Source organism: Sinocyclocheilus grahami, unplaced genomic scaffold (assembly GCF_001515645.1).
Source record: "Sinocyclocheilus grahami isolate Dianchi unplaced genomic scaffold, SAMN03320097.WGS_v1.1 scaffold587.1, whole genome shotgun sequence".
Lineage (NCBI taxonomy): Eukaryota > Metazoa > Chordata > Actinopteri > Cypriniformes > Cyprinidae > Sinocyclocheilus > Sinocyclocheilus grahami.
In genome coordinates this window covers 1,004,615-1,015,195 of record NW_015505766.1, presented here as the reverse complement: position 1 = coordinate 1,015,195, position 10,581 = coordinate 1,004,615, and the positions used below count along the sequence as shown (strand labels likewise).

Below are 10,581 nucleotides of genomic sequence, written 5' to 3'. Positions count from 1 at the left end.
CCCTAAACCCCCCCCTCTTCACCCCTAAACCCCCCCACCTCCACCCCTAAACCCACCCATCTCTACCCCTAAACCCACCCATCTCTACCCCTAAACCCACCCATCACCACCCCTAAACCCACCAATCTCCACCCCTAAACCCACCAATCTCCACCCCTAAACCCACCAATTTCCACCCCTAAACCTATCCGTCTCCTAACCCTAACCCTAATCTAACCCTAACCCTAAACCCACCAATCTCCACCCCTAAACCTACCCATCTCCACCCCTAAACCCACCAATCTCCACCCCTAAATCTACCCATCTCCACCCCCTAGATGTGGATCCAACCATGCCCAACCAGTGAGGGGCTACTGCAAAATTGGGCTACTTTTACACCGTTGCTGCGGGTTGTTTTTTAGTCCACAGTTTAAAGCAATCTCCCCCACCCACTGGAACACTATTTCCACAGAGCGGAAAAACACGATTGGGCTAGTTTTGAATAGCAGTTGGGCTGATTTTCTTTTGCAGACCTGGCAACCTTGACTACCACTTTGACGCTACAAAAAGTTCATAAAGAGCTTGTTAAACTATATTTACAAGTAAACATTAATCAAAGCACACATCAGTAAAAGCCTTGGACTTGGCAACACTGGCGATAATTGCATAGACTGTCAATGGAGGGACAGAAATCTATCAGGTTTCATTAAAAATATATACAGAGTTCTGGCATGAGACTCTAGATGGCGCAGTCCGATAGGTCTAACTCAGTCTGACCTAATGACATCATTATCACATGGCACAGCTGATTGGTTCTTTCCTGTATCGGTAGCCAATGAGCTCGCTGCTCAACATTCAAATATATGACTAGTGCTTGCAGTAACAGTCGCAGCTTGCTTCAGAAATCCTCCACCTGTATAGATCTGCTACAAGGTGATTAATGTATGCTATATGGGGGTTATTTCATGTATGTTATATTTGCAGCGGCAGTATTTCTTACATGCTCACAGCAGCATGTTGTGGATGTATTGGCAACAAGTCTCGGTACTTGCTCTGCCGCAGCAGCAGCGTAGCAGATCTATTCCGCCAAGACCAAATACATTTAACATTGTCATGTACATTACCATGCCAATCCCTCCGATAGTTGTCATGACAGAAATATATTTGTGTTCAAAAGATGAACGAAAGTCTCAGGGGTTTGGAACATGAGGATGAGTACATGATGACAGAATCTTCATTTTTGGGTGTACTAACCCTTTAAGTTTATAATGCATTAATTCCTGCAGAGCTCCAGGGTTATTTCCTGCACGCTCGTCCTCCTCCGCGTTTCCACGTGCAGCTGCTTTTTGAGTGCGGTGACCCTTCCGCAGACAACAGACCCCTGACGGTCCAGGTAACGACCTTTGCCCTCTCCATCTGCTCTGACACGCAACAGTCACCTCCACATGACTAGACACGGCTGTCACTTCTTCTGTCCTACAGGTGGAGCCGCTGTTCGTCCGTCAGCTGCTGCTCCTCCTCCAGCAGGGCGGTGTGAACTACATGAGGAGCACCCATGAACTTTGTCCTCTGACCCCTGAGCAGGTTTACCCCACCCACCAAGATAATCCTGTCGGACATCAGACGCACGGCAACTTCATACAAGAGTGACCCCAAAACAGTTACAAGACATTAAGACACCAATTTTTAATATATAGTTAATAATATTAATAACCCGAAATCTATGTATAGGCTGTTTACTGTTGCCAAGCCATCTAGCAACTTAATGCATTAATACAGAGTGTGAAAACCTATCAATCAATCAATATAAATTAAAAAAGGAAAAAATTGCAGAAATATTTTATTATAAATATATATATATATATACATACAATTATTATTAACCTAAAGACAAACATACAACTGTCACTTGAAGGTACTGAGCCCTCATGAGGTTTGAATACTTCATTAGAGCAGAGATTTAAAGATTGAATAGGTTTAAGGGCCTTGCACACCGAGCACGATTAAGTGATGCGAATGTACGACGCAATGACGTTCCTGAATCAAAACAATAGATCCCTATGGAGCTACTCACACCGCGCGCGATCATGTGGTGCGACAAAGCAAGATTTTTAATTTTTGACCAGTGTGTTGATTATTTTTTGCTAGGGACCTTTTGGTTGATTCAAGATTCAAGCTCTGGTGGGTTGCTGGGTACTACGCAGTTGCTACCATTTTCTAAATGGTTACTAGGGCATTACATAAAGGTTGCTATAGTCCTCCAAGTAATTTTTGTAGGGAGTTATTAGGCAGTTGCTAAAATAATCTGGGTGGTTGTCTGTTGGTTGTAAAGGTGTTCATATTGGTTGCCAGAACATTGCCAAACAGTTGCTAAGATGTTCTGATTGGTTGCCAAAGCATTGCTACATGATTGCCAATGTTCTCTAAATGGTTTCTAAGGTCTTGCTAGGCAGTAGTTAAGGTATTCTCAGTGGTTGCCTGGCAATTACAGCTGTGTTCTGATTGGTTGACAGGACATTGGCAAGCAGTTGCTGAGATATTCTGAGTGGTTGTTGAGACTGTGTGGTTGCCAATGTTTCCGACCACTTGAAGGTACTGAGCCCTCATGAGGTTTGAATACTTCATTAGAACAGAGATTTAAAGATTGAATAGGTTTAAGGGCCTTGCACACCGAGCACGATTAAGTGATGCAAATGTACGACGCGATGACGTTCCTGAATCAAAACAATAGATCCCTATGGAGCTACTCACACCGCACGCGATCAATTGTGGTGCGACAAAGCAAGATTTTTTATTTTTGACCAGTGTGTTGATTATTTTTTGCTAGGGACCTTTTGGTTGATTCAAGATTCAAGCTCTGGTGGGTTGCTGGTTACTACGCAGTTGCTAACATTTTCTAAATGGTTACTAGGGCATTACATAAAGGTTGCTATAGTCCTCTAAGTAATTTCTAGGGAGTTACTAGGCAGTTGCTAAAATATTCTGGGTGGTTGTCTGTTGGTTGTAAAGGTGTTCATATTGGTTGCCAGAACATTGCCAAGCAGTTGCTAAGATGTTCTGAGTGGCTGCCAAGGCATTGCTATGTGGTTGCAAATGATCTCTAAATGGTTTCTAGGGTGTTGCTAGGCAGTTGCTAATGTGTTCTAGGTGGTTGCAAAGGTGTTCTGATTGGTTGACAAGATATTGGCAAGCAGTTGCCGAGATATTCTGAGTGGTTGTTAAGACTGTGTGATCGCCAATGTTTTCAGGGTGTTGCCAGGCAGTTGCTAAGGTGTTCTGACTGGTTGCCAGGACTATGTTTTGAATAGTTGCTGGGACACTGCCAAGCAGTTGCTAAGATGTTCTGATCGGTTGCCAAAGCATTGCTACATGATTGCCAATGTTCTCTAAGTGGTTTCTAAGTTGTTGCTAAGCCGTTGCTAAGGTATTCTTGGTGGTTGCCTGGCGATTACAGCCGTGTTCTGATTGGTTGATAGGACATTGGCAAGCAGTTGCTGAGATATTCTGATTGGTTGCCAAAGCATTGCTACATGATTGCCAATGTTCTCTAAATGGTTTCTAGGGTGTTGCTAGGCAGCTGCTAAGGTGTTCTGGGTTGTTGCAAAGGTGTTCTGATTGGTTGACAGGACATTGGCAAGCAGTTGCTGAGAAATTTTGAGTGGTTGTTAAGACTGTGTTGTTGCCAATGTTCTCTATGTGGTTTCTAGGGTGTTGCCAGGCCGTTGCTAAGGTGTTCTGACTGGTTGCCAGGACTATGTTCTGATTGGTTGCTAGGTTGTTGTTAGACAGTTGCTAAGGTATTCTGGGTGGTCACCTGTCAATTACTTGCTGGGACATTGACAAGCAGTTGCTAAGATGTTCTGATCGGTTGCCAAAGCATTGCTACATGATTGCCAATGTTCTCTAAGTGGTTTCTAAGGTGTTGCTAGGCAGTTGCTAAGGTATTCGCGGTGGTTGCCGGGCGATTACAGCTGTGTTCTGATTGGTTGCCGGGACACTGCCAAGCAGTTGCTAAGATGTTCTGAATGGTTGCCAAAGCGTTGCTACGTGATTGCCAATGTTCTCTAAGTGGTTTCTAGGCAGGCAGTTGCAAAGGTGTTCTGATCGGTTGACAGGACATTGGCAAGCAGTTACTGAGATATTCTGAGTGGTTGTTAAGACTATGTGGTTGCCAATGTTCTCTAATGGAGCTTTTCCACTGCATGGTACGGCACGGTATGGTTCACTTTTGGGGGGTTTTCCACTGGGTACAGTACCTGGTACTTTTTTTAGTACCACCTCGGTTGGGTTTCCAAGTGAACCGTACCTTTACCAAAACGTGACGTGTAAACTCTGCTGATCACGGATTGGCCGGAGAGAATCGTCACTACCTGCGTCACTGAACTTGCGACACAAACACAAAAGAACCGCTAGATTTAAATCAGCACAGCCAGCGAAGGATCGAACGCAACTGTTTTGAATGAGCGCACCTTTTTTTTAACAACCAAAAAGTTTTGTTGTCTGTTGCGGAAGTACAGACGTTCCTCTCGTTGATAGCAGAGGAGCAGATCCAGCCAGAGCTTGAAGGGGCGACGTGGAATTAAAAAGTTTTTTTAGGAGTCGTGGTAGTAGAGGCGGCGCAACTATAACGACATGTGAATAATCCCGCCCACTCTAAAGCGGTACTGAACTGCAGTGAAACCACAACCCGTGCCGAGCCGAACTGAGCCGTACCGAGCCGAGTCGTACCACGCAGTGGAAAAGCGCCATAAGTGGTTTCTAAGGTGTTGCTAGGCAGTTGCTAAGGTATTCTCAGTGGTTGCCTGGTGATTACAGCAGTGTTCTGACTGGTTGCCAGGATGTTGCCAAGCAGTTTCTAAGATGTTGCCAAGGCGTTGCTATGTGATTGCCAATGTTCTCTAAGTGGTTTCTAAGGTTAAGCAGTTGCCAAGACTTCTGAGTGGTTGATAAGGCATTATTTTGCAGTTGCAAATGTTTTCTGAGTGGTTGCTAGGGCGTTTGCAAGGACATTTTACAGCAATTTTGTCCCCTAAAGTCTATGTAGGTCAGAAACACACCTTGATCTCTGGGCAGAAGCTGTAGAGGAAGGTCTCTCCTCTACCATAACAGTGCTCACTCACTCGGAAAGGGTGAGTGGAAAACGCTCCAAAAATCTGCAGGAGAAAATGACGAGTTTTTTTAACATGGCAACACCAGTTTCATCAGTTGTACACCAACAGCGGTCACAGTAGTGCGTGTACCTGTTTGTCCATGTCTTTGATTACCATCAGCACAGGGCAGTCCAGCTCCAGTAGGTTCCTGTACAGGGTTTTCAGGCTGGTTCCGTGTACCACTGTACTGTAGACCAGACGCCACGGATAGCCCTGAACACGGGCCGGCAAATGAGTGGACAACTGCAGAGGAGAGTGTCAAGCAAATCACAATCACCACCACTTAAAATATCACAATCCCAAACAGATCACAATGGACCTTAACATTTTAAGTTGTTAGAGGAATAGTTTACCCAAAAATTATAATTTGCTGTTAATTTACACACCCTCAGGCCATCCAAGATGTAGGGGAGTTTTTTCCTTCAGTAAAACAGTAAAGAAGATTTTTTGCTGAAACCATGGTCATTGGTGATTTATAAAATGCAAGCCAATGGCTACCGGTTTTTGAGAATAAAAAAAAAAGCTTATCAAGGAACACAAAATGAATCCCTGTGGCTCCTGACGATATATTGAGGTCTTATGAAGCGAAACGATCGGTCTGTGCAAGAAACTTAACATTATTTACAACATTATTACCTGTAGAGCCTCCAGAGCCTCAGGCAAACGGTCCAGAGGGATGTCTGGTTCACAAATGAATCATTCTTTTGAATTGATTCTTTTTAGTGAACTAGTTGAACCAGTAAATCAAATAGGACTGAATCGCCTGCAACAGTTTGCGGCTCGAGCAGCACAGATCTACAAGTTACTCAATCAAAACTCACTTTCAGACGCCTGACAGTCACTCCGACGCCAAAGGACTCCAAAATAGCAGCGTATCTGATTCAATGATGAATGAATGGATTCATCGCTTCAGTTCCTCCAACAGTCACTGAACCGAGGAAACAGTTTGACTCGGACTGAAGACCGATGAGCCGTAAAACATTCACGTTTCACATCATTATTGGGTGCTTTAATAACATAATTGCGTATATATTACGTCATTCACAAACTAGTGAACTGAACCAGTTCATTGAAACAAACTGTCCGAAAGAACCAGGTGTTCAGAAAAGAATCGGTTCACTCGTTTGCCTGAGGCTCTGGATTAAAGATAATAAAGTTGTAAATAATGTCCAGTTTCTTTCACAGATTGATCGTTTCGCTTCATAAGACCTCAATATATCGTAAGGAGTCACGGGTATTAATTTTGTTTTCCTTGATATGCTTTTTTTTATTCTCAAAAACCGGCAGCCATTGCATTTTATGAATCACCAAGGAGCACGATTTCAGCTAAAAATCTTCTTTACTGTTCTACTGAAGATAAAACAGTCCCCTACATCTTGAATGAGTAAATGAACAGCACATTTTCATTTTTCGGGTGAACTGTCCCTTTAAAGTAGCAAACAATGGAGACCTTCTCAATGTGCGTGTCCTCCAGAAGAGCACTGGCGTCCATCAGAACAGGAAGAAGCTCTAGAGGTTCCTCGTCCTCGAAGCTGAAGCTCTGGCGTCTCTTGGCCTCATTAATCGTGATGATCTGATGACAAAGAACAAACCAAGCCCTCATATTTACCATATTCTTTTAGCGGTTTCTCCCAAGTGTCCTGGAGTCGCATGCTCCTCACCTCCCAGCTGCGAGGAACCGGGTCACTGAAGAAGTTGTCGATCATTGTGAGCTCGTCTTTCTCCACGACCACAAAGCCCTGCTCCTGAGCCTCTTTCCCATAAGTGTCTGGAGACCACTGGATGAAGAACGAGTACAGTTGGTCCACTCTTTGGAGAAATGGCAGAAAGGTTTGTTTAGAAGCGTACTCTCTCATATTAAACCCATTCACATATTGAGGAGCCCATCCGTACTTCTCTTGAGGCACAGCAAACCAATATTCCGGCTGCCGCCCTCTGCCGATGTACGAGTGGGCGGGGCTAGACGTCCGACCAGTGGCGAAGGACTTCCTCATTGGTTTCCCCACCTTAAAGCAGAGGAACATGGGCGGAGCTTTGCTCTTCTCTTCATTGGACAGCAGCATGTCTGTAAATCAGATCAGATCTCAACTCAGCGTCTCCTGGCCTCATTAGTCGAGACGATCTACAGAACAAATTGCTAAAAATATCTGAAAACCGTTCTGCTCTATTTAGGAGACACTGGTCATTAAGTGCACAAGGCACAGAAGCATCATGTTGACTCTGCTGCAGGGCCATATGGGAAATTATGCAAGTGTTCAGCCTCTGTTTGTTTTTCCAATGTCATTATCAGCTTCTGCTAGAGAGGCCTGATAAACCCTCATCCGTTAAACATATGAGCTCGAACACTAGAGCTCTGCTCCGAACTACCGTAACATTATGGATTATTCCTTCTCTGACACCTTGTTATGGCCAAATGTTCAAGCTAATTTTAACGCAGAACCGCATATCCTTCATGGAGAAGGCAATCCCACAAACACTGCAAAAAGCTCTTTTTACTGTATGTTTAGCAACATACTAACATCAACAAAGATTCAAGATCCCTGTGAGCATTCCAAATGTTTCTTACGTTTTATATCCATTTTAATATGGTTAACATTAACAATATTAACATGTTTGTTACCAAATATTATTTAAAAAATTTATATAAAATTTAAAAATATTTTTTTTTTTTATTATTATATATAAAAAGGGCTCGACATTGTGAACAAAGGCCTTCTGTAGCGAATCGATGTGTTTTTGTAAGAAAAATATCCATATTTAAAACAATCAATTTAATCTAGCTTGCGCTCACTGTTGTACACGGAAGCAGCTCCGGGGGAATGACGTATGAGGTCGGCTTTGCGCATGCGCCGCTCAGAACTGACGAACACGGAAGCGCAGCGGAGAGATCAAAACAAAACAACGGTCACTAATTAGAAGTACAAAACGAAGATTTGTAAAGAAGAATGTCAGAGGATTTCGATATAAGCCAAGAGGAGACTTTGGACTTTGCTTCCTATGCTCCTGTTAACAAACGTTGGTTATCACGAGACTCACCGGCGCATGCGCAACGCTGACCTCATGCTCCCGGAGCTGCTTCTGTGTACAACTGTTGGTGCAAGCTAGATTAAAGTGATTATTACGTTTTAAAAATGGATATTTTTCTTACAAAAACGCATCGATTCGCTACAGGAGGCCTTTGTTCACCCCCCGGAGCCATGTGAGACACTTTTATTTATATGGATGGGCGATTTTTATTTAACTTCTTTTGGACTGAAGCACTGCAACACCCACTGACTGCAATGATAGAGCTTGAAATAGCCAGGACAATTTTTTATATACTGTAACTCCGACTGGATTCATCTGAAAGAAGTCATATACACCTAGGATGCCTCAGGGGTGAGTAAAACTCAGCCTAATTTTCATTTTTGGGTGAACTAACCCTTTAAGCCTTGACATGTGTTCATCCTTCGGACAAGTAAATCAATCATTCACTTGTGCGAGTAATAGTCTCATCAGTGCTCTATCAGGTATTACTTTATCAACACATTCAGAGTAAAATTATGACACTGTATGGTTGTTACCATTAAAATGAAATCAGTATCAACAAACTCACACAGAAGCTTCATCAAAAGTGCCATTTAGATGTATTTACTCACTGTTTAATGAAAATAAGAGGTTCCATAAATGCATTTACACAGTAAAATAGTAAATGCATAAACAATGTTATAAGATTAATGTTTTACTTTTTTAAACATACAAATATGAAATGTTGGAAAAATGCAATGATACTTTTAAATATGAAACCAAAGCACTAGTAGGTCTTAATGATTGAGTCATTGATTCAACTGATTCGTTCAAATTGCTGATTCATTCAATAAATTAAGCAAGTCTTTATGAACGGCTCAGTGAATCATTGACTCACTCGATTCGTTCAAAAATGCTGAATAATTCAGTAAGGAAACATTGTTGTGTGTTGCTCAGAGATGCGCGACTGTTCTGCTGCGGCTTTGCTTAGAACTATTTCGTTAGCAAAAACGGTCAATACTGTGTCTAAAATGTAAGTCAGTTAATATTAACTACTTGTTTATTGCACTACTGTTGTATAAAATCAATGGCACATTTGCAATCGTGCTGATAGTCGGGAAAACATCACTCTTGGTCTGTGATGTTGCTTACCTGTATCATATATTATATAGAATATTAATCTATTTTTTCTACCGCTGTATGTCTGTTCCTCTTTGTTTCTTTGTGTGTGCTGTTGCGCTTATTAGTTCTGATTTCTCCGCGAGTCAGACAGTCTGTGCGAGCCTCGATACTGTCAATACATCATCCATCATCAATCACTGTTTACACTGAAAGTAATAAAATCAGAATCATTCTCACCAAAGTTTCGGTGCTGCCCTAGTTATTGTTTGTTATTGACGTTTTAATCAGGTTACCTGTCCATTCGAGCAATTAAAATTCTCTTTCACTTGCCCCTTCACAAAATCCACTGTCCTGAACAAGCGGACAAGCATTAATGTCGAGCGCTGTATACATATATATATATATATATATATACACACACACTGCCATTCAAAAGTTTGGGATCAGAACGATTTTTTATGTTTTTTACAGGAGTCTCTTTTGCTAATCAAGGCTGCATTTATTTGATCAAAAATACAAGAAAAAATGTAATATTGTGAAATATTATTATAATGTAAAATAACGTTTTTCTATTTTAATATACATTAAAATCTAATTTATTTCTGTGATGCGCAGCTGTATTTTCAGCATCATTACTCCAGTCTTCAGTGTCACATGATCTTCAGAAATCATAATAATATGCTGATTTATTATCAGAGCTGGAAACTGTTGCTGCGTCATATTTTTTTGGAACCGGTGATATTTTTTTCAGGATTCTTTGATGAATAAAAAGTTAAAAAGAACAGCATTTATTTAAAATTGAATTTTTTTCTAACAATATACACTACCGTTCAAAAGTTTGGGGTCGGTACATTTTTATTCTTTCTTTTTTTTAAAGAAATTAAAACTTTTATTCAGCGAGGATGTGTTAAATTGTTAAGAAGTGATAGCAAAGATTTATATTGTTAGAAAAGATTTATATTTTGAATAAATGCTGTTCTTTTTAAATTTTTAACAACAAAGAATCCTGAAAAAAGTATCAGTTTCCAAAAAATTATTGTGCAGCACAACTGTTGATAATTCTAATAATAAATCAGCATATTAGAATGATTTCTGAAGATCATGTGACACTTTATACTGGAGTAATGATGATGGAAATTCAGCTTTGCATCACAGAAATAAATGATATTTTAAAGGATATTAAAAGAGAAACCATTATTTCATATTGTAATAACATTTTGCAAGATTACTGCATTTTTAATCAAATAAATGCAGCCTTGATGAACATAAAAGACTTCTTTAAAAAACATTACAAGTCTTACTGATCCCAAACTTTTGAACTTTT

General features: G+C 41.1%; 2 protein-coding genes across 2 annotated transcripts in view; one reads left to right on the top strand and one right to left on the bottom strand.

The window, feature by feature from the left end:
• Positions 1–1,691, top strand: part of LOC107557006 (interferon regulatory factor 4-like) — a 6,450-nt gene extending 4,759 nt beyond the window's left edge. The window contains exons 7-8 of the mRNA XM_016240287.1: positions 1,266–1,372; positions 1,462–1,691. Coding sequence (XP_016095773.1) covers positions 1,266–1,372; positions 1,462–1,629 — 275 coding nt within the window. The 3' untranslated portion in view covers positions 1,630–1,691. The remainder of the gene's footprint in view (positions 1–1,265; positions 1,373–1,461) is intronic.
• Positions 1,692–5,024: 3,333 nt separating this feature from the next.
• Positions 5,025–10,581, bottom strand: part of LOC107556999 (nuclear receptor coactivator 7-like) — a 29,272-nt gene continuing 23,715 nt past the window's right edge. Inside the window, exons 10-14 of the mRNA XM_016240280.1 lie at positions 7,023–7,194; positions 6,791–6,938; positions 6,580–6,702; positions 5,220–5,372; positions 5,025–5,132 (exon numbers count right to left, since the gene is read on the bottom strand). Of these exons, the coding sequence (XP_016095766.1) occupies positions 5,025–5,132; positions 5,220–5,372; positions 6,580–6,702; positions 6,791–6,938; positions 7,023–7,194 (704 nt within the window). The remainder of the gene's footprint in view (positions 5,133–5,219; positions 5,373–6,579; positions 6,703–6,790; positions 6,939–7,022; positions 7,195–10,581) is intronic.